Source organism: Mus musculus, chromosome 5, assembly GCF_000001635.26.
Source record: "Mus musculus strain C57BL/6J chromosome 5, GRCm38.p6 C57BL/6J".
In the NCBI taxonomy this organism is placed as follows: Eukaryota; Metazoa; Chordata; class Mammalia; order Rodentia; family Muridae; genus Mus; species Mus musculus.
This window is the reverse complement of record NC_000071.6, coordinates 109,168,897-109,192,948: the sequence shown is the minus strand read 5'-3', so window position 1 is coordinate 109,192,948 and position 24,052 is coordinate 109,168,897. Positions and strand designations below refer to the sequence as shown.

Below are 24,052 nucleotides of genomic sequence, written 5' to 3'. Positions count from 1 at the left end.
TTGAGTAAATGCATAAAATTGTTCTCAATCATATTAATGAAGTGTGAACAAACATCAACTAAAGAAATGTTTCATCAAATGGCACTGAGTGCCAAGGACTAATTATGAGGCAAGAGATCAGCATAGGAACTCAGTGAATGTCCGCACAGGTACTGATGTAGGACAGGATGGGTGTTGAGTCTCTATAATTCCAGGCATTTTTGGATTTAGCATAATGACGTGTTCTCCAGATGACAAGAATCACAGGAAGGTTAAGGAGATTTTGTAAACATGACTAGTATATGAGTATATGAATAGTAGTGAGAACGCTCAACTCCTTCCTCAATGCTGCATGTCAGACTGCCCTTCCCTACACTAGACAATGGAAGATATGATGTCCCATGATTCAACTCAAAGTCTGAATGATATGGAACATTTATGACATTCTCAACTCTTTTCTTACTATGGACGTTCTGATAAAATCCATTGTGTTTATACATATAGCTGTTGACACATGGTCTGGTCCAAGCTCTCCAGGGTATTGCCCCTGGGAAGAATCATGTCATGGATCTGAATGAAATCATGGCACCTTAGGATGGAAAACATGATCTTCACAACATGTTTTCAGAAAAGTTTTGATCAAAAGTTTTCAGACCACAGATGTAGAGCTTGAGGCCAGAATTTTCCCAATGTATCCAGGGAGAATGACATTGAATGAATAGAACGGAACTGTTGAATATAAGTAAGTGGATCTTCAGAGAGCAGTAGCCATAAAACAGACACATAGTTTTATGTGTGTCTGTGATGTTTGTCTGCACAAAAAACGGATTTCACAACTACTCCATCTTAGATCCTAGCAGATATGAAGGAGCTATGTGTTTTCATTCTATGCTTTTTGCTCCTGAAATTTTCTCTCATCTTGTGCCATTTAACTGAACCCATTTGCTTTTGGAGGATAAAGAGTAATGAAGATAATGATGGAGATTTGAGAAGTGACTGTGGTTTTTTCCTTGCAGCAGTTGAGGGACCTATTGACCAAATATATAATATTTCTGATTTTAGGTAAGTCATTAACTTTAATACCTGCTCCAATGTTATGTATTTGATGTATTTAGCTGTGTATACAAACTGTAGCATTGTGTCCTGTTCTTCCCCCTGTAACATTAAGAACCACTGAAAAATAATCATAATGTCAATCACTATTTTAATAATGTCAAATGTGTCACAGTTTAGCTTTACTACATTGGACTCCAGTTCACAATGCTAGACAATGAGAGAGACTAGAGACTATCTGTTAAGTTTTTGTGGGTATCATATGTGGAAAGAAGTCTCATCATCTGCCTTAAATTCACAATTCCCACCTGTGGCAAGAGCTATATATAAAGAGCTGTATTCTATTGTGTGCCAAAGATTACTATATGAACATGCATCTAAGTGCCTTCATAAACAGTTATCTAATTTTGGTCTCCAAACCAGGTGGGCATAAATTCATACATTGAAATATGTGTGTATTTGTGGGTCTACTATACCTGATTACATATATAACATTATATATATATATATATATATATATACTTGTGAATACACAGACACACAGACACACACACACACACACAGACACACACACACACATATATATATACTTTGGTTTTTGAAATAGTCTTTGAATGAGCCTCTCCTGCCATTCTGGAGTTGACACTGAATGTAGAAAAAGGCTTCAAGGATTCATATTCTGTTATCAGAATAATCTTTTCATCCAATTATACAAACGTCCAGTCACATGTTAAGCTTATTATCAGTGTCAGATTAATGGCTAATATTTCTATTAATTATTGAATAAATATTGAAATAACATTAGAGAAAATCTAGGAGAACAAATGAACTTCATGTGGATGAGAAGCTGTTCTCAAGATGGCTACTTAGTTCTGAGATCTGAAATGTGAGATGTTACCATTGGTGCCTCAGATCATGAAAGGAGTGTTGAAATCACTTGACTTTTAGTTAATCAATATGCCTGGGACTTCTTTTTTTTTTCATGAACCAAGGTTTCCTGTGCTTTTTCATCTCTGACTGTCATCCCATCTCCTCTTCAATTTTTATGTCTTTGGGATTTAAAGAATACAATTTCCAATTATTAGGCACAGTAAACTGTGTACACTTTGATAGTGATGGTGGCTTCACATTATTATAATTCTGTGTTAGATCAGTGGGGATTTCATTTCTGATGTATCCTGTATTACCTCATACCTCATCGGAAAAATAGTGAAAATTCTCATTGGTGACCTTTTTGTAAGCCATAATAAGGTTTAAAACATGTCAATACATGTTTCAGGTTTAGAGAAATATAACTTAGCTCCAAACCCTCAATTGAAAAATGCAAATGAGCATGTTTGGTGTTTTTACTCCTAATGAGAAGTAATTGCTAATAGTAACAAATAAACTTTCAACTGTGCTGGGGCAGATGAACACATTACATATGGAGAAAAGATCTCTGTACTTAGACATCACTTGAAGGATCTCAAAGAATTAGGAAGACAGATGTTAATAGAAATCTGATACCTTTACAAAACTGATATAATAGCGACACACTAAAAGTTAACATTGAATTGATGTATAAAGGCGCCTAAAGGGTAATATTCTGCTTAAGTGGTATATTGTATCATCATGTATATTTTGAAATGGACAAATAAAATTGAATGAAATGTATCTTAAAATAATCTGTTTATTGAATATTAATAGTTGAGAATATTAAAATCATGTTCTACAAACATCATGGAAATGTTATTGATAATTTTTCTCACTGGACTTGTAATTAGCATTTTCTAAATGTTCAACTTCAAAGAGTTTTTCCTATTTTGAAATTTGTAAAATATTTATTGACAAAATAATTTCTCTCCTAGAAACACTGATAATCTTTTTTAAGTAAACTGATTATTACACAATATATACAGATATATAATGTGCTGTTGAAAACTCTCATACTATATCAGGTGGTATCATATAAGGGCTTTTGAATTTATTTTTAGTGTTAATCTTTAAATATTTTATGCTCTTTTACTATGCTTAATTCGCATAAAATATTTTCTATGTTTTTAATTAGAAATTTTCCTCATTTACATTTCAAATGCTACCCCAAATGTACACTATACCCTCCCCCAGCCCTGCTCAACTACCCACTCACTCCCAATACTTGGCCCTTCTTGCCTCACAGGAGACAGCTATATCAGGGTAATTTCAGCAAAATCTTTCTGGCGTATACAATAGTGTCTGTGTTTGGTGGCTGATTATGGGATGGACCCCCGGGTGGGGCAGTCTATGAATGGTCCATCCTTTCATCTTAGCTCCAAACTTTGTCTCTGCAACTCCTTCCTTGGGTATTTTATTCCCTATTCTAGAGAGGAACTCAGTATCCAAGAGTTGGTCTTCCTTCTTGATTTTCTTGTGTTTTGGAAGTTGTTTCTTGGATATTCTGGGTTTCTGGGCTAATATTTTTATTATTTTTTATTAGATATTTTCTTCATTTGCATTTCTTTTTTTTCAGTTAATTTTTATTAGGTATTTTCTTCATTTAAATTTCAAATGCTACCCCAAAAGTCCCCTATACCCTCCCCCAGAACTGCTCCCCTACCCACTCACTCCCACTTCTTGGCCCTGGCTTACCCTTGTACAGGGGCATACAAAGTTTGCTAGACCAAGGGGCCTCTCTTCTCAATGATGGTCAACTAGACCATCTTCTGCTACATATGCAGTTAGAGGTATGAGTTCTGGGGGTACTGATTAGTTCATATTGTTGTTCCACCATAGGGTTGCAGACTGCTTCAGTTCTTGGGTACTTTCTCTAGATCCTACATTGGGGGCCTGTGTTCCATCCAATAGCTGACTGTGAGCATCCATTTCTGTGCTGGCTAGGCACTGGCATAGCCTCACAAGAGACAAGTATATCAAGGTCCTTTTCGCAATATCTTGATGCCTTATGAAATACTGTCTGCATTTGGTGGCTGATTAAGGGATGGATCCCCGGCTGGGGCAGTCTCTTTATTGTCCAGCCTTTCATCTTAGCTCCAAAATTTATCTATGCAACTCCTTCCATGGACATTTTATTCCCCATTCTAGGGAGGAATGAAGTATCCACAATTTGGTCTTCCTTCTTGATTTTCTTGTGTTTTGGAAGTTGTATCTCAGGTATTCTAGGTTTCTGGGCTAATATCCACTTCTCAGTGAGTGCATATCAAGTAACTTCTTTTGTAATTGGGTTATCTCACTCAGGATGATATACTCCAGATACAGCCATTTGCCCAAGAATTTCATAAATTCATTGTTTTTAATATCTGAGTAGTATTCCATTGTGTAAATGTACCACATTTTCTGCATCCATTCCTCTGTTGAGGGACATCTGGGTTCTTTCCAGCTTCTGGCTGTTATAAATAGGGCTTCTATGAACATAGTAGAGCATGTGTTCTTATTAGCAGCTGGAACATTTTCTGGGTATATGCCCAGGAGAGTTATTGCTGGATCTACCAGTAGTACTATGTCCAGTTTTCTGAAGATCCGCCAGACTGATTTCCAGAGTGGTTGTACAAGCCTGCAATCCAACCAGCAATGGAAGAGTGTTCCTCTTTCTGCACGTCCTTGCCAGGATATGCTGACACCTGAATTTTTGATCCTAGCCATTCTGACTGGTGTGAGGTGGAACCTCAGCGTTGTTTTGATTTGCATTTCCCTGATGATTAAGGATGTTGGACATTTTTTCAAGTGTTTCTAAGCCCTTCAGTATTCTTCGGTTGAGAATTCTTTGTTTACCTCTGTACCCCATTTTCTAATGGGGTTATATGAATTTTTGGAGTTCAGCTTCCTGAGCTGTTTGTATATATTGGATATTAGGCTCCTATCAAATTTAGAAATGGTAAAAATTATTTCCCAATCTGTTTGTAGCCTTGTTGTCTTATTGACAGTATCTTTTGCCTTACAGAAGCTTTGCAATTTTATGAGATCCCATTTGTGGATTATTGATCTTACAGCACAGACCATTGCTGTTCTGTTTAGAAATGATTCCCCTTTGCCCATATCTTCGAGGGTTTTCCCCACTTTCTCATCTATAAATTTCAGTGTCTCTGGTTTTATATGAAGTTCTTTAATCCACTTAGACTTGAGCTTTGTACAAGGAGATAAGAATGGATCAATTCACATTCTTCTACATGATAACCGCCAGTTGTGCCAGTACCATTTTTTGAAAATGCTGTCTTTTTTAAACTGGATGGTTTTAGCTCCTTTGTCAAAGATCAAGTGACCATGGGTGTGTGGGTTTGTTTCTGGGTCTTCAATTCTATTCCATTGATATACCTGTCTGTCGCTGTACCAATACCATTCGGGTTTATCACAATTGCTCTGTAGTACAGCTTGAGGTCAGGCATGGTGATTCCACCATAGGTTCTTTTATCCTTGAGAAGAGTTTTTGCTATCCTAGGTTTTTTGTTATTCCAGATGAATTTGCAAATTGCCTTTCCTAACTCAGTGAAGAATTGAGTTGGAATTTTGGTGGCGATTGCATTGAATCTGTAGGTTGCTTTCTGCAGGACAGCCATTTTTACTATATTGATCCTGCAATCCATGAGCATGGGAGGTCTTTCCATCTTCTGAGATCTTCAATTTCTTTCTTCAGAGACTTTAAGTTCTTGTCATGGAGATCTTTCACTTCCTTAGTTAGAGTAACACCAAGGTATTTTATATTATTTGTGACTATGGTGAAGGGTGATATTTCCCTAATTTCGTTCTCATCCTGTTTATCCTATGTGTAGAGAAAGGCCACTGATTTGCTAGAGTAATTTTTTTCCATTTTTTATTAGGTATTTAGCTCACTTACATTTCCAATCCTATACCAAAAGTACCCCATACCCAACCCCCCACTCCCCTACCCACCCACTCCCCCTTTTTGATCCTGGCGTTCCCCTGTACTGGGGCATATAAAGTTTGCAAGTCCAATGGGCCTCTCTTTGCAGTGATGGCCGATTAGGCCATCTTTTGATACATATGTAGCTAGAGACAAGAGCTCCGGGGTACTGCTTAGTTCATATTGTTGTTCCACCTATAGGGTTGCAGTTCCCTTTAGTTCCTTGGGTGCTTTCTCTAGTTCCTCCATTGGGGTCCCTGTGGTCCATTCAATAGCTGACTGTGAGCATCCACTTCTGTGTTTGCTAGGCCCTGGCATAGTCTCAGAAGAGACAGCTATATCTGGGTCCTTTCAGCAAAATCTTGCTAGTGTAGGCAATGGTGTCAGCGTTTGGAAGCTGATCATGGGATGGATCTCTGGATATGGCAATCACTAGATGGTCCATCCTTTCGTCACACTTCCAAATTTTGTCTCTGTAACTCGTTCCATGGATGTTTTGTTTCCTATTCAAAGAAGGGGCAAAGTGTCCACACTTTGGGCTTCGTTCTCTTGAGTTTAATGTTTTTAGCAAATTGTATCTTGGGTATCCTAAGTTTATGGGCTAATATCCACTTATCAGTGAGTACATATTGTGAGAGTTCCTTTGTGATTGGGTTACCTCACTCAGGATGATGCCCTCCAGGTCCATCCATTTGCCTAGGAATTTCATAAATTCATTCTTTTTAATAGCTGAGTAGTACTCCATTGTGAAAATGTACCACATTTTCTGTATCCATTCCTCTATTGAGGGGCATCTGGGTTCTTTCCAGCTTCTGGCTATTATAAATAAGGCTGCTATGAACATAGTGGAGCATGTGTCCTTCTTACCAGTTTGGGCATCTTCTGGATATATGCCCAGAGGAGGTATTGCTGGATCATCTGGTAGTACTATGTCCAATTTTCTGAGGAACCGCCAGAATGATTTCCAGAGTGGTTGTACAAGCTTGCAATCCCACCATCAATGAAGGAGAGTTCCTCTTTATCCACATCCTCGCCAGCATCTGCTGTCACCTGAGTTTTTCATCTTGGCCCTTCTGACTGGTGTGAGGTAGAATCTCAGGGTTGTTTTGATTTGAATTTCCCTGATGATTACGGATGTTGAACATTTTTTCAGGTGCTTCTCTGCAATTCGGTATTCCTCGGGTGAGAAATCTTTGTTCAGTTCTGAGCCCCATTTTTTAATGGGGTTATTTGATTTTATGGAGTCTACCTTCTTGAGTTCTTTATATATATTGGATATTAGTCCCCTGTCTGATTTGGGATAGGTAAAGATCCTTTCCCAGTCTGTTGGTGGTCTTTTTGTCTTATTGATGGTGTCTTTTGCCTTGCAGAAGCTTTGCAATTTTATGAGGTCCCATTTATCGATTCTCGATCTTATAGCACAAGCCATTGCTGTTCTCTTCAGGAATTTTTCCCCTGTACCCATATCTTCAAGGCTTTTCCCTACTTTCTCCTCTATAAGTTTCAGTGTCTCTGGTTTTATGTGGAGTTCCTTAATCCACTTAGATTTGACCTTAGTACAAGGAGATAGTAATGGATCAATTCTCAATCTTCTACGTGATAATAGCCAGTTGTGCCAGCACCATTTGTTGAAAATGCTGTCTTTTTTCCACTGGATGGTTTTAGCTCCCTTGTCAAAGACCAAGTGACCATAGGTGTCTGGGTTCATCTCTGGGTCTTCAATTCTGTTCCATTGGTCTACTTGTCTGTCACTATACCAGTACCAGGCAGTTTTTATCACAATTGATCTGTAGTACAGCTTTAGGTCAGGCATGGTGATTCCACCAGAGGTTCTTTTATCCTTGAGAAGAGTTTTTGCTATCCTAGGTTTTTTGTTATTCCAGATGAATCTGCCGATTGCCCTTTCTAATTCGTTGAAGAATTGAGTTGGAATTTTGATGGGGATTGCATTGAATCTGTAGATTGCTTTTGGCAAGATAGCCATTTTTACTATATTGATCATGCCAATCCATGAGCATGGGAGATCTTTCCATCTTCTGAGATCTTCTTTAATTTCTTTCTTCAGAAACATGAAGTTCTTGTCATGCAGATCTTTTACTTCCTTAGTTACAGTCACGCCTAGGTATTTTATATTATTTCTGGCTATTGAGAAGGGTGTTGTTTCCCTAATTTCTCTCTCAACCTGTTTGTCCTTTGTGTACAGAAAGGCCATTGACTTGTTTGAGTTAATTTTATATCCAGCTACTTCACCGAAGCTGTTTATTAGGTTTAGGAGTTCTCTGGTAGAATTTTTAGGGTCATTTATATATACTATCATATCATCTGCAAAAAGTGGTATTTTGACTTCCTCTTTTCCAATTTGTCTCCGCTTGATCTCTTTTTGTTGTCGAATTGCTCTGGCTAATACTTCAAGTACCATGTTGAAAAGGTAGGGAGAAAGTGGGCAGCCTTGTCTAGTCCCTGATTTTAGTGGGATTGCTTCCAGCTTCTCTCCATTTACTTTGATGCTGGCTACTGGTTTGTTGTAGATTGCTTTTATCATGTTTAGGTATGGGCCTTGAATTTCTGATCTTTCCAAGACTTTTATCATGAATGGATGTTGGATCTTGTCAAATGCTTTTTCTGCATCTAACGAGATGATCATGTGGTTTTTGTCTTTGAGTTTGTTTATATAATGGATTACATTGATGGATTTTCATATATTAAACCATCCCTGCTTCCCTGGAATAATACCTACTTGGTCAGGATGGATGATTGCTTTAATGTGTTCTTGGATTCAGTTAGCAAGAACTTTATTGAGGATTTTTGCATCGATATTCATAAGAGAGATTGGTCTAAAGTTCTCTATCTTTGTTGGATCTTTCTGTGGTTTAGGTATCAGAGTAATTGTGGCTTCATAAAATGAGTTGGGTAGAGTACCTTCTACTTCTATTTTGTGCAATAGTTTGAGAAGAACTTGATTTAGATCTTCTTTGAAGGTCTGATAGAACTCTGCACTAAACCCACCTGGTCCTGGGCTTTTTTTTTTTTTTTTTGGCTGGGAGACTATTAATGACTGCTTCTATTTCATTAGGGGATATGGCACTGTTTAGATCGTTAACTTGTTCCTGATTTAACTTTGGTACCTGGTAACTGTTCAGAAATTTGTCCATTTCGTCCAAGTTTTCAAGTTTTGTTGAGTATAGCCTTTTGTAGAAGGATCTGATGGTGTTTTGGATTTCTTCTGGATCTGTTGTTATGTCTCCCTTTTCATTTCTGATTTTGTTAATTAGGACTTTGTCCCTGTGCCCTCTAGTGTGTCTAGCTAAGGGTTTATCTATCTTGTTGATTTTCTCAAAGAACCAACTCCTCCTTTGCTTAATTCTTTGAATAGTTCTTCTTGTTTCCACTTGGTTGATTTCACCCCTGAGTTTGATTATTTCCTGCCATCTACTCCTCTTGGGTGAATTTGTTTACTTTTGTTCTAGAGCTTTTAGGTGTGTTGTCAAGCTGCTAATGTATGCTCTCCCTAGGTTTTTTTTGTTGTTGTTGTTGTTGAGGCACTCAGAGCTATGAGTTTTCCTCTTAGAAATGCTTTCATTGTGTCCCATAAGTTTGAGTATGAAGTGCCTTCATTTTCATTGAACTCTAAGAAGTCCTTAATTTCTTTCTTTATTCCTTCCTTGACCAAGGTATCATTGAGAAGAGTGTTGTTCAGTTTCCATGTGAATGTTGGCTTTCTATTATTTATTTTGTTATTTAAGATCAGCCTTAGTGCATGGTGATCTGATAGGATGTATGGGACAATTTCAATATTTTTGTATCTGTTGAGGCCTGTTTTGTGACCTATTATGTGGTCAATTTTGAAGAAGGTACCATGAGGTGCTGAGAAGAAGGTATATCCTTTTGTTTTAGGATAAAATGTTCTGTAGATATCTGTCAGATCCATTTGTTTCATAGCTTCTGTTAGTTTCACTGTGTCCCTGTTTAGTTTCTGTTTCCATGATCTGTCCATTGGCTAAAGTGGTGTGTTGAAGTCTCCCACTACTATTGTGTGTGGTGCAATGTGTGCTTTGAGATTTACTAAAGTTTCTTTAAGGAATGTGGCTGCCCTTGTATTTGGAGCATAGATATTCAGAATTGAGAGTTCCTCTTGAAGGATTTTATCTTTGATGAGAATGAAGTGCCCCTCCTTGTCTTTTTTGATGACTTTGGGTTGGAAGTCAATCTTTTCAGATATTAGGATGGCTACTCCAGCTTGTTTCTTCATACCATTTGCTTGGAAAATTGTTTTCCAGCCTTTCATTCTGAGGTAGTGTCTATCTTTTTCTCTGAGATGAGTTTCCTATAAGCAGCAAAATGTTCGGTCTTGTTTTTATAGCCAATTTGTTAGTCTATGTCTTTTTATTGGGGAGTTGAGACCATTGATATTAAGAGATAGTAAGGAAAAGTAATTGTTGGTTCCTCTTATTTTTGTTATTAAAGTTGGCATTCTGTTTTTGTGGCTGTCTTCTTTTAGGTTTGTTGAGTGATTACCTTCTTGTTTTTTCTAGGGGGAGGTTCTGGTCCTTGTATTGGTTTTTTTTTTTTTTTTTTTTTTTTTTTTTTTGTTATTATCCTTTGAAGGGCTGGATTCGTGGAAAGGTAATGTGTGAATTTGGTTTTGTCATGGAATACTTTGGTTTCTCCATCTATGGTAATTGAGAGTTTGGCTGGGTATAGTAGCCTGGACTGGAATTTGTGTTCTCTTAGTGTCTGTATAACATCTGTCCAGGCTCTTCTGGCTTTCATAGTCTCTGGTGAAAAATCTGGTGTAATTCTGATTGACTTGCCTTTATAAGTTACTTGACCTTTTTCCCTTACTGCTTTTAGTATTCTATCTTTATTTAGTGCATTTGTAGTTCTGATTATTATGTGTCGGGAGGAATTTCTTTTCTGGTCCAGTCTATTTGGAGTTCTGTGTGCTTCTTGTAAGTTCATGGGTATCTCTTTCTTTAGATTTGGGAAGTTTTCTTCTATAATTTTGTTGAAGATATTTGCTGGTCCTTTGAATTGAAAATCTTCATTCTCATCCACCTCTATTATCCATAGGTTTGGTCTTCTCATTGTGTCCTGGATTTCCTGGATATTTTGAGTTAGGATCTTTTTGCTTTTTCCATTTTCTTTAATTGTTGTGCCGATGTTCTCTATGGAATCTTCTGCACCTGATATTCTCTCTTCCATCTCTTGTATTCTGTTACTGATGCTCACATCTATGGTTCCAGATTTCTTTCCTAGGGTTTCTATGTCCAGCATTGCCTCACTTTGCGTTTTCTTTATTGTGTCTACTTCCCTTTTTAGGTCTAGTATGGTTTTGTTCATTTCCATCACCTGTTTGGATGTGTTTTCTTCTTTTTCTGTAAGGACTTCTACCTGTTTGGCTGTGTTTTCCAGTTTTTCTTTAAGGACTTGTAACTCTTTAGCAGTGTTCTTCTGTATTTCTTTAAGTGAGTTATTAAAGTCCTTCTTGATGTCCTCTATCATCATCATGAAATATGCTTTTAAATCTGGGTCTAGGTTTTCGGGTGTGTTGTGGTGCCCTGGATTGGGCAAAGTGGGAGTGCTAGGTTCTGATGATGGTGAGTGGTCTTGGTTCCTGTTAGTAAGATTCCTACGTTTACCTTTCGCCATCTGGTAATCTTTGGAGTTAGTTGTTATAGTTGACTCTGTTTAGAGATTGTTCTTCTGGTGATTCTGTTACCGTCTATCAGCAGACCTGGGAGACAGACTCTCTCCTCTGAGTTTCAGTGCTCAGAGCATTCTCTACTGGCTAGCTCTCCTCTTACAGGGAAGGTGCGCAGATATCTTGTGTTTGGACCTCCTCCTGGCCGAAGAAGAATGCCCAAAACAGGACCTTTCCCAGAAGCTGTGTTGCTTTGGCAGTTCCCAGAAGCTGTCAGCTTCTGTGGTGCACACTCTCACCTGTGCTGACTAAGTTCCTAAGTTCGGGGGAGTCCCGGAACCAAGGTGGCACCCGCTGCTCCTGAGGCTGACGCCTTCCGAGCCAGTCGGACACCTAGCTACTGTCCTGAAGCTGTTTATCAGGTTTAGGAGTTCGCTGGTGGAATTTTTAGGGTCACTTGTATATACTATCATACCATCTGCAAAAAGTGATATTTTGACTTCTTCCTTTGCAATTTCTATCCCCTTAGTCTCCTTTTGTTTTCGAATTGCTCTGGCTAGGTCTTAAACTACTATATTGAATAGGTAGGGGGAAAGTGGGCAGCCTTATCTATTCCCTGATTTTAGTGGGATTACTACCAGCTTCTGTCCATTTACTTTGAATTTGGCTACTGGTTTGCTGTATATTGCTTTTATTATGTTTAGGTATGGACCTTGAATTCCTGATCATTCCATGGCTTTTATCATGAAGGTGTGTTGGATTTTGTCAAATGCTTTCTCAGCATCTAACGAGATGATCATGTGGTTTTTATCTTTGAGTTTGTTTATATACTGGATTTCGTTGGTTGATTTCCATATATTAAACCATCCCTGCATCCCTGGAATGAAACCTATTTGGTCAAGATTGATGATTGTCTTGATGTGTTCTTGGATTCTGTTAGCAAGGTTTTTATTGAGGATTATTGTATCGATATTCCTAATGGAAATTGGACTGAAGTTCACTATATTTGTGGGGTCTTTATGTGGTTTAGGTATCAGAGTATTTGTGGCTTCATAGAATGAATTGGGTAGAGTACCTTCTGCTTCTATTTTGTGGAATAGTTTGAGAAGAACTGGAATTAGATCTTCTTTTACAGTCTGATAGAACTCTGCACTAAACCCATCTGGTCCTGGGCTTTTTTTGGTTGGGAAAATATTAATGACTGCTTCTGTTTCTTAAGGAGATATAGGACTGTTTAGGTCATTAACTTGATTCTGATTTAACATTGGTACCTAGAAATTTGTCCATTTCATCCAGGTTTTCCAGTTTTGTTGAGTATAGCCTTTTGTAGAAGGATCTGATGGTGTTTTGGATTACTTCAGGATCTGTTGTTATGTCTCCCTTTCATTTCTGATTTTGTTAATTAGGATGCTGTCCCTGTTCCCTCTAGTGAGTCTGGCTAAGGGTTTATCTATCTTGTTGATTTTCCAAAGAACCAGCTCCTGGTTTGGTTGATTCTTTGAATAGTTCTTCCTGTTTCCACTTGGTTGATTTTGCCCCTGAGTTTGATTATTTCCTGCCCTCTACTCCTCTAGGGTGAATTTGTTTCCTTTTTTCTAGAGCTTTTAGGTATGTTGTCATCTGCTGGTGTGTGCTCTCTCTAGTTTCTTTTTTGAGGCACTCAGAGCTATGAGTTTTCCTCTTAGAAATGCTTTCATTGTGTCCATTAAGTTTGGGTATGTTGTGGATTCTTTTTCATTAAACTCTAAAAATCTTTAATTTCTTTCTTTACCAAGGTATCATTGAGTATAGTGCTGTTCAGTTTCCTCTTGAATGTTAGCTTTCTATTATTTATGTTTTTATTGAAGATCAGCTTTATTCCATGGTGATCTGATAGGATGCATGGGACAATTTCAATATTTTTGTATCTGTTGAGACTTGTTTTGTGACGAATTATATGGTCAGTTTTTTAGACGGTACCATGAGGTGCTGAGAAGAAGATATATCCTTTTGTTTTAGGATAAAATGTTCTGTAGATATCTGTTAAATCCATTTGTTTCATAAATTCTGTAAGTTTAACTGTGTCCCTGTTTATTTTCTGTTTCCAGGGTCTGTCCATTGATGAAAGTGGTGTGTTGAAGTCTCCCACTATTATGGTGTGACGTGCTATGTGTGCTTTGAGCTTTATTAAAGTTTCTTTAATGAATGTGGCTGCCCTTGCATTTGGAGCATAGGTATTCAGAATTGAGAGTCCCTCTTGGAATATTCTTCCTTTGATGAGTATTAAGTGCCCCTCCTTGCCTTTTTTGAAAACTTTGGGTTGGAAGTCGATTTTATTAGATATTAGAATGGCTACTTCATCTTGTTTCTTCAGACCACTTGCTTGGAAAATTGTTTTCCAGCCTTTCATTCTGAGGTAGTGTCTGTCTTTTTCCCTGAGGTGGGTTTTGTAAGCAGTAAAATGTTGGGTCCTGTTTGTGTAGCCAATCTATTAGTCTATTCTTTTTATTGGGGAATTGAGTCCATTGATATTAACAGATATTAAGGAAAATTAATTGTTGCTTCCTATTATTTTTGTTGTTAGAGTTGGCATTCTGTTCTTGAGGCTGTCTTCTTTTTGGTTTTTTGAAGGATTACTTTCTTGCTTTTTGTAAGGTGTGGTTTCCATCCTTATTTTTTTTTCTGTTATTATCCTTTGAAGAGCTGGATTCGTGGAAAGATAGTGTGTGAATTTGGTTTTGTAGTGGAATATTTTGGTTTCTCCATCAATGGTAATTGAGAGTTTTCCTGGATATAGTAGCTTGGGCTGGTATGTTTGTTCTCTTAGTGTCTGTATAACATCTGTCCAGGCTCTTCTGGGTTTCATAGTCTCTGGTGAAAATTCTGGTGTAATTCTAATAGGCCTGTCTTTATATGTTACTTGACCTTTTTCTTTTACTGCTTTTAATATTCTATCATTATTTAGTGCATTTGTTGTTCTGGTTACTATGTGTTGGGAGGAATTTCTTTTCTGGTCCAGTCTATTCGGAGTTCTATAGGCTTCTTGTAAGTTCATGGGCATCTTTTACATTAGGTTTGGGAAGTTTTCTTCTATAATTTTGTTGAAGATATTTGCTGGCCCTTTAAGTTGAAAATCTTCATTCTCATCTATGCCTTTATCCATAGGTTTGGTCTTCACATTGTGTCCTGGATTTCCTGGATGTTTTGAGTTAGGATCTTTTTGCATTTTGCATTTTCTTTGATTGTTGTGCCCATGTTCTCTATGTAATCTTCTGCTCCTGAGATTCTCTTTTCCATCTCTTGTATTCTGTTGCTGATGCTCACATCTATGGTTCCAGATTTCTTTCCTAGGATTTCTATCTCCAGCGTTGCCTCACTATGGGTTTTCTTTATTGTGTCTACTTTTTAGGTCTAGTATGGTTTTGTTCATTTCCATCACATGTTTGGTTGTGTTTTCCTATTTTTCTTTAAGGATTTCTACCTGTTTGGCTGTGTTTTCCTGTTTTTCTTTAAGTACTTATAACTCTTTACCAATGTTATCCTGTATTTCTTTAAGTGAGTTATTAAAGTCCTTCTTGATATCCTCTACCATCATCATGAGATATGCTTTTAAATCTAGGTCTAGCTTTCAGGTATTGGTGTTCCCAGGACTGGTAAGGTGGGGTGCTGGTTTCTGATGATGGTGAGTGGTCTTGGTTTCTGTTAGTAAGATTCTTACATTTGCCTATTGCCATCTGGTAATCTCTGGAGTTAGTTCTTATAGTTGTCTCTGGTTGGAGCTTGTTCCTCCCGTGATTCTGTTAGCCTCTATCAGCAGACTTGTGAGACTAGATCTCTCCTGAGTTTCAGTGGTCAGAGAACTCTCTGTAGGCAAGCTCTCCTCTTGCAGGGAAGGTGTACAGATATCTGGGGTTCAGACCTGCCTCTTGGCAAAGATGAAGCCCTGAAACAGGGCCTGTCCCAGAAGCTGTGTTGCTTCAGCCTGTCCCAGAAGCTGTTAGCTTCTGTAGTCCACATTCTCACCTGCTCAGAGGGATCCGGGAACCAAGATGGCTCCCCAAGGTGATCCAGCAAAGCCCTCCCAGGTGTATTGGACATCTCTCCTTTGGTAGGGAAAGTGCCCGGATGTCTGGGGCCCAAATTAAGCTCTGCCTCAAAAGCTGTGTAGCTTCTACCTGTCCCAGAATCCGTTAGCTTCTGTAGTCCACACTCTCACCTGCGCAGACCAGTCTCAGAGGGATCAGAGAACCAAGATGGCTCCCCCAGGTGCTCCAGCAAAGCCCTCCCAGGCGGGGTAAACACCTCTCCTCTGGCAGGGAAGGTGCCTGAATGTCTGGAGCCTGAAACAGGGTCTGCCTCAGGAGCTGTGTTGCTTCTGCCTGTCCCAGATGCTGTTAGCTTCTGTAGTCCACACTCTCACCTTCACAATCTAGTCTTGGAGGGATCCAGGAACCAAGATGGCTCCCCCAGGTGCTCCCAATATTCTGCCTTTCTTTAGTGCATTTGTTGTTCTGATTATTATGTGTTGGGAAGAATTTCTTTTCTGGTTCAATCTATTGGGAGTTCTGTAGGCCTCTTGTATGTTCATGGGCATCTCTTTCTTTAGGTACGGAAAGTTTTCTTCTATAATTTTGTTGAAGATATTTGCCGGCTCTTTAAGTTGAAAATCTTCATTCTCATCTACTCCTATCATCCATAGGTTTGGTCCTCTCATTGTGTCCTGGATTTCGTGGATATTTTGAGTTAGAATCTTCTTTCATTTTGCATTTTCTTTGATAGTTGTGTCCATGTTCCCTATGGAATCTTCTGCACCTGAGATTCTCTCTTCCATCTCTTGTATTCTGTTGCTGATGCTCACATCTATGGTTCCTGATTTCTTTCCTAGGGTTTCTATCTCCAGAGTTGTCTCCCTTTGTGTTTTCTTCATTGTTTCTACTTCAATTTTTAGATCTTGGATGGTTTTTTTCAATTGCATTGCCTGTTTGGTTGTGTTTTCCTGTAACTCTTTCAGGGATTTTTGTGTTTCTTCTACCTGTTTAGCAGTGTTTGTCTGTAGTTCTTTAAGGACTTCTACCTGTTTAACAGTATTCTCCTGTAATTACTTGAGGAATTTTTGTGCTTTCTCTTTAAGGGCTTCTACCTCTTTAGCACTGTTCTCCTGTATTTCTTTAAGTGAGTTATTAATGCCCTTCTTTAAATCTTCTACCACCATCATGAGATATGATTTTAACTTCGTGTCTTCCTTTTTGGGTGTGTTGGGGTATCCAGGACTCGTTGTAGTGGGCATTCTGGGTTCTGATGATGCCCAGTGTTTTTGATTTCTGTTAGTAAGATACTTACATTTGCCTTTTGCCATCTGGAAATCTCTGGTTTTAATGTTCAAGCTGTCTCTGGTTGAGCAGGTGTCCAGCAGTCTGGAGCTCTGAACCACCTCCTGAGTTCTGGGGTCAGAACCCTCCCTGTAGGACAACTCTCCTCTGGCAAGGAATGGGTCCAGGGGTCTGAGTCTCAGCTCTGCCCCCCGGACCAAGAAACTTTGTTGCTTCTATAACCCACATGTTCTCAGGTAATCAGAATGTCCTGGGTGTGCTAGGGCTAGAAATGAAAAGTTGGAACAAGAGAAACATAGAGCTAAGACAATATTCTCATCAAGACTCAAAGTTTATTTCTGCATCTCCAGCTTATAAGCACTTCAGCACACAGCACTCTTCTTGAGAAAGTTCCTCTACAGACTAAACATAGATAAGAGTTCCTCTTGGTTGCACACACTACTCTCTGACCTTGGCTACACTGACTGCTCTCATGGCCTTGGCTATACACACTGTTCTCATGACAGCACTCTGATTCTCCACAGTATAAAATGCATTTAAATAATAAAAAAGTTTAAGGAGAGTGTTATATATTTAATATGTGGTTTAAGTCATGGTTCTATTATGTGTGTGTGGAATTACAGTTTTAAGATTATTTTATACTAGTCTCCTTCAATAGACTGTAATCTAGTTCAAGGTTAGCATTCAGAGATAAAACAATCTTCATTTTCACAAATACCAAACTTATCATATCATAGTGCCCTATGACTATGAATTTTTAAATTGTATTTAACTCTAAAGATCTCTAATTTATGAGGTTTATTTAAAAACATTTAGAAAGAAATTTAGTATGTCTCATATTACAAACTTTACAGCAATTGAATTTTCATGTTTCAAACATATCCCTTAATCATAATTATGCCTTGTTTTAGAATACCAGCAAGAAGATATGAGTTTTTCCTAGTACTGTTTTTTGCTACTGATGAAATCAACAAGAATCCTTATCTTTTACCCAACATGTCTTTGATATCCCCCATTACTTCTGGTCAGTGCGAAAAAACATTGGGAGATCTGGACAAAATATATTCAGAAAAGAACATTACTGTGGAATTTACTGATAATATCTGTGTATTTTATGGAGCATGTTACATAAGCTTTATAGGACCATCATGGAAAACATCTGTAAAACTGTCAATTCATACTGGGACACCAAGGGTAAGAATATGTGACACTGGATGAGTTAAAAACTTTTTGTGTTTAAAGATTCATTTATTTAATGTAGGTGAGTACATTGTCACTGCCTTTGGACAGACCAGAAGAGGGCATCGGATCCCCTTACAGGTAGTGATGAGTCACCACGTGGTTACTGGGAATTGAACTCTGGACCTCTGGAGGAGCAGTAAGTGCTCTTAAACACTGAGACAACTCTCTAGCCCAAGTTAACAACTTTTAAATCCCATTTACATGTGCCTACAAGAAACTTAGACAGTTTGGACAGTATGCATTTATGAGTGCAGTGCTACACACACACACACACACACACACACACACAAATACACATGTAAAAGAGTTACATAATAGGATCATAGATACACTGGGCAAACAGGCAAAACTGTTTTCTAGGACATTCACAATTACAGGAATACTCTAGAATCTAATAGGAATAATATACAATATTTACATAATAATCTTAATATCTTTAATATGAGTAATGAAAGGTGAATAACATTACCTGTGTATAAGTACAAATATCCTAACAATCTTATTCCTTATGTGGATGTTTCATCCTCTCTTCTACATCCTTTAGGTTTTCTTTGGACCATTTAATCCTAAGCTGAGTGACCATGACCAGTTTCCCTATGTCCATCAGGTAGCAACCAAGGACACACATTTGTCCCATGGCATGGTCTCCTTGATGCTTCATTTTAGATGGACTTGGATAGGACTGGTCATCTCAGATGATGACCAAGGTATTCAGTTTCTATCAGATATGAGAGAAGAAATGCAAAGAGATGGAATCTGTTTAGCTTTTGTTAATATGATCCCAGGAAACATGCAATTATATATGACAAGGGCTAAGATATATGATAAACAAATTATGGAATCAACAGCAAAGGTTGTTATCATTTATGGTGAAATGAACTCTACCCTAGAAGTCGGCTTTAGAAGGTGGATACATTTAGGTGTAAGGAAAATCTGGATCACAACCTCACAATGGGATGTTGTCACAAATAAAAAAGATTTCAGTTTTAATTTCTTTCATGGGACTGTTACTTTTGCACACCACATAGGTGAACTTGTTAAATTTAGGAATTTCTTGCAAACAATGAACAATGAAAAATACCCAGTAAACATTTCTGAGACTAGACTGGGGTGGAATTCTTTTAATTGCTCCATCTCTAAGAACAGCAATAAAAAGGATCATTTTACATTCAACAACACATTAGAATGGACAGCAAGGAACAATTTTGACATGGTCCTGAGTGAGGAAGGTTACAATCTGTATAATGCTGTATATGCTGTGGCCCACACCTACCATGAACTCATTCTTCAACAAGTAGAATCTCAGCAAATGGCAGTACCCAAAGGAATATTCACTGACTGTCAGCAGGTAAAGTTTCTTACATTTCCTTATATTTAGATATATCAATGGGATCTTTTTTTTCTCTTTTTTTATTAGGCATTTTCCTCGTTTACATTTCCAATGCTATCCCAAAAGTCCTCCATACACACCCCTCCAACCCCCTACCCACCCACACACCCCCTTTGTGGCCCTGGCGTTCCCCTGCATGGGGGCATATAAAGTTTGCAAGTCCAATGGGCCTCTCTTTCCAGTGATGGCCAACTAGGCCATCTTTTGATACATATGTAGCTAGAGACAAGAGCTCCAGGGTACTGGTTAGTTCATAATGTTGTTCCACCTATAGGGTTGCAGATCCCTTTAGCTCCTTGGGTACTTTCTCTAGCTCCTCCATTGGGGGCCGTGTGATCCGTCCAATAGCTGGCTGTGAGCATCCACTTCTGTGTTTGCTAGGCCCTGGCATAGTCTCAGAAGAGACAGCTATATCTGGGTCCTTTCAGCAAAATCTTGCTAGTGTAGGCAATGGTGTCAGCGTTTGGAAGCTGATTATGGGATGGATCCCTGGATATGGCAATCACTAGATGGTCCATCCTTTCGTCACAGCTCTAAATTTTGTCTCTGTAACTCCTTCCATGGGTGTTTTGTTCCCATTTCTAAGAAGGGGCAAAGTGTCCACACTTTGGGCTTCGTTCTTCTTGAGTTTCATGCGTTTAGCAAATCTTATATCTTGGGTATCCTAAGTTTCTGGGCTAATATCCACTTATCAGTGAGTACATATTGTGAGAGTTCCTTTGTGATTGGGTTACCTCACTCAGGATGATGCCCTCCAGGTCCATCCATTTGCCTAGGAATTTCATAAATTCATTCTTTTTAATAGCTGAGTAGTACTCCATTGTGTAAATGTACCAAATTTTCTGTATCCATTCCTCTGTTGAGGGGCATCTGGGTTCTTTCCAGCTTCTGGCTATTATAAATAAGGCTGCTATGAACATAGTGGAGCATGTGTCCTTCTTAACGGTTGGGACTGTGCATTTGGTAGAGATAATTCTCTAAATGGAAACTTTTCTACACTACAAATCCCCCTAATGAATCTTTTACATGGATAAATATCATGCACAAGGATCACTTTTGATAGGAGACAATACATTTTTATGATATCAGTGAGTTTTGTGAAAGCGTGTCTCAACAATTCACCAAGTGAGTTCAAAATTCAAAATAGTTTTATCATAAAACCCTTAAGTGATGAGTAGACTAGAATATTTTTCTAAAGAATAATTCCTCAAGAATTGGTACATGGGCTATGATTAATAGTTATTCATTTAAATTAATTATTTACAAAACCATAAATGATTACAACTACACATTTTATTAAGTTTATGTATATCTCATATATGTATACTGTATGGACATGAAAGACCCACAACTTATAGACATTCAGACTTCCATTGCATTTGCACATACATGGCTTCTCGTTTTTAAAACTACCATTCTGAGGAACATGCTCATACACACACACGGTGTTACTTGTTATCTTGTAATCATTTCTTCTAGCGCATATTCATATGGAACATTAATATGAAGTATATTAATTTTTAATCATCCATGAAGCATATTGTATTTTACTACGAGGGATTACTTTAATACAGCTGTCTTTTCTGAAATTCATAAATAATTACGAAAAATTCTCAATTTGGCATTCACTTTATTGGTGTGCATGTGTAAATGTCTAATAAAGCATCTCACTTAGGTGGCTTCCTTGCTGAAGACCAGAGTATTTACTAACCCTGTTGGAGAACTGGTGAACATGAAGCATAGGGAAAATCAGTGTGCAGATTATGACATTTTCATCATTTGGAATTTTCCAAAAGGCCTTGGATTAAAAGTGAAAATAGGAAGCTATTTGCCTTGTTTCCACCAGAGTCAACAACTTCATATATCTGAAGATTTGGAGTGGGCCACAGGAGGAACATCAGTGGGTATACCACAATTTTAATTTTTTTCAAGATATGTAATTTTAAAATACGAGGCACATGAGTAATAATTCTGGGTCGGCTCCCAGAGCAATTTTACAAACATCAGTCAATATGGGGTCCCAGGTAGGGGCACTCCTAATGTGGGACCAGGAAAAAACTATGTCTCCAGCCTAGTTCTGGAGGATCCAGGTGTAATTAAAAACCTGATAGGCCCGATTATTGATGGTCTTCACGATGGAGAACAGGAATAGTATCCAGGCCAGAATCATCAGGTTCATCATGATCACGGTCTGATATTTCCTCCTGTAAGAAAAAATCTTTCTCAGGCATTAACCTGGAATTTATTATAAGGTTTTATTAATCTTTCAGGGAGCCATCTTGCTCCACTTCTTTTGTATTATAGATAAAAGCTGAGCCCTTAGCCCAGATAATAACTGGATCCGGTCCATTCCACATTCCCGTTAAGGGATCTTTCCTCAAAATTTGAGCATAGCTTGAACCTGTCTTAGGTGCCACAAGCGATCAGCTGTGGAGCGCCCTGACATATCAAGGGTCAGGAAATTTAGCACAAAGAGTGCATGAGACAATAACAATTTTGAATTTCCTTTAAAGGAATAGATTGTTTCCTGAGTAGCCAGCTGATTAAGGTATTTTTTAAAGTCTGGTGTGCTCTTTCGACAATTCCTTTTCTTTGAGGATTATAAGGAATGCCTGTAATATGCTAGATCTGTAATTGTGAGCAAAATTGTTTAAACTTTTGGCTAGTATATCCAGGACCATTGTCAGTTTTAATCATCTTTGGCTGTCCCATTACTGAAAATACATACAATAAATGATTGATGACATCTTTAGTGGCTTCTCCCATATGGGCAGAGGCATAAATAAAACCACTGAAGGTATCAACAGTAACGTGTACAGATCTTAACTTTCCAAAGGATGGGACATGTGTAACATCCATCTGCCACAATTCACCAGGTATAAGTCCCCTGGGGTTGACACCCAGATGAGGCTCTGGAAAAAGTGTAAGGCAGTTCTTACATTGTTTTACAATTTGTCTGGCTTGCTCTCTAGTTATCATATATCTGAGTCTTAATGTATGAACATTGAGGTGATGGAGGGCATGGGCTGTCTGTGCTTCTGAGAGGGGATCAGAGAGGGAAGCAAGGCACATCAGCAGAGTAACTTGATCAGCTAAATCATTTCCTTCTGTTAGTGAGCCAGGTAGACCGGAGTGTGCTCAAATATGACCTACAAAAAAGGGATGAGCATGAGCCCTAATAAGCATCTGAATCTTAAAAAACATCTGAAAGGTGGCAGTTAAGGGTTGGATACTAGGGACCACCTCCAAAACTTGAAAGGCCCTAACCACATAGTGGCTATCTGAATAAAGATTAAATGGTAATGCAACAAGCTCAAACACCTTTAACGCTCCACAAAGTTCAACTAATTGTGCAGAGGTATAGATAGTATCAATGACTTGAATTTGCCCATGAATGACCACAGTGGCTTTTCCATTTTTTGACCCATCTATAAACACAGTTAATGCCTCTGAAATAGGGTCTGAATGAGTAACTTTGGGAAACACAAAAGGAGTCACCTGTAAAAATTGTAACAACCTGTTACTGGGGAGATGGGTATCAAAAGTCCCTTGGTAGATGAACAGCAATATGGCCCAATCATTAAATCGGGACTGTAACCAAGCAAGGTGCTCAGAGGAATAAGGAGAAATAATTACATCAGGATCTCGGCCAAAATGATGGGTGGCCATTTTTAAACCTAAAAATATCACCTGGCACACCAAGAATGGAAAGGTAGGGAGAACCTTAGAGGGGGTGGCTGGTAAATAGATACAGAAGAGGGGGCTGTCTTTTTGCCAGAGAAGGCCTGTGGGTGTAAAAGTGGTTGAAAAGATGATCAGGAATAAAGGCTGTGTGGGGTCAAAATAACCCATAACCTGTTGACTAATGGCCTGTTCAACTCAGGCCAGTGATCTTTGTGCTTTTATGGTCAGACTTTGGGGGGAGGTGGGATCAGAATCAGCCTGCAAGACATCAAACAAGGGCTTTAATTCTCCTGTTGTTAACTTTAAGTGTGGACGTAGCCAATTAATATCTCCCAATAATTTTTGAAAATCATTTAAGGTCTTCAGATGAGACGTTCGAATGGCCAATTTTTGTGAGTGAACAGTTGCAGGTTCTAGTTGGAAGCCCAAGAACATGAAGGAATATTGAACCTGCATTTTTTTCTGGGGCTATTACAAAACCTCTCTTTTGTAGGGCAGCAACTACCATTTGGGCAATCTCATGGGTTTGTTGTAAATCTTTGGTAGCTATTAGTAAATCATCCATGTAATGCACAATATAGGCAGTGGGAAATCACCCTCTTATTGGATCAATGATTTGGGCCACATATTTTTGGCACAAGGTGGGGCTATTAGCCATTCCTTGTGGCAAAACCCGCCACTGAAAGCGAGGATTTGGTCCCACATGATTTACAATTGGAATGGAAAAGGCAAAGCAGACATAATCTTGAGGATGAAGTGGAATAGAGAAAAAAGCAATCTTTAATATCTATAACAATTTTGAAATAGCCCTTAGGTATGGCAATGGGAGGGGGTAGACCAGGCTGTAAGGCACCCATTGGCACCATAGTCTTATTAACAGCTCTGAGATCTTGTAATAACCTCCAAGTCCCATTTTTCTT

General features: G+C 38.5%; 1 protein-coding gene across 4 annotated transcripts in view; it reads left to right on the top strand.

Moving 5' to 3' along the window:
• The first annotated feature begins 841 nt into the window (after positions 1 to 841).
• Vmn2r13 (vomeronasal 2, receptor 13) overlaps positions 842 to 24,052 on the top strand; it is a 36,040-nt gene continuing 12,829 nt past the window's right edge. For 2 of the 4 annotated variants that reach the window (XM_017320858.1, NM_001104624.1), the window contains exons 1-4: positions 842 to 1,041; positions 17,728 to 18,010; positions 18,603 to 19,406; positions 21,124 to 21,348. In XM_017320858.1, the coding sequence (XP_017176347.1) occupies positions 842 to 1,041; positions 17,728 to 18,010; positions 18,603 to 19,406; positions 21,124 to 21,348 (1,512 nt within the window). Of the gene's footprint in view, positions 1,042 to 17,727; positions 18,011 to 18,602; positions 19,407 to 21,123; positions 21,353 to 24,052 lie in introns of all 4 variants that reach the window. The other 2 variants (XM_017320857.1, XM_017320859.1) reach the window with 2 other exon arrangements.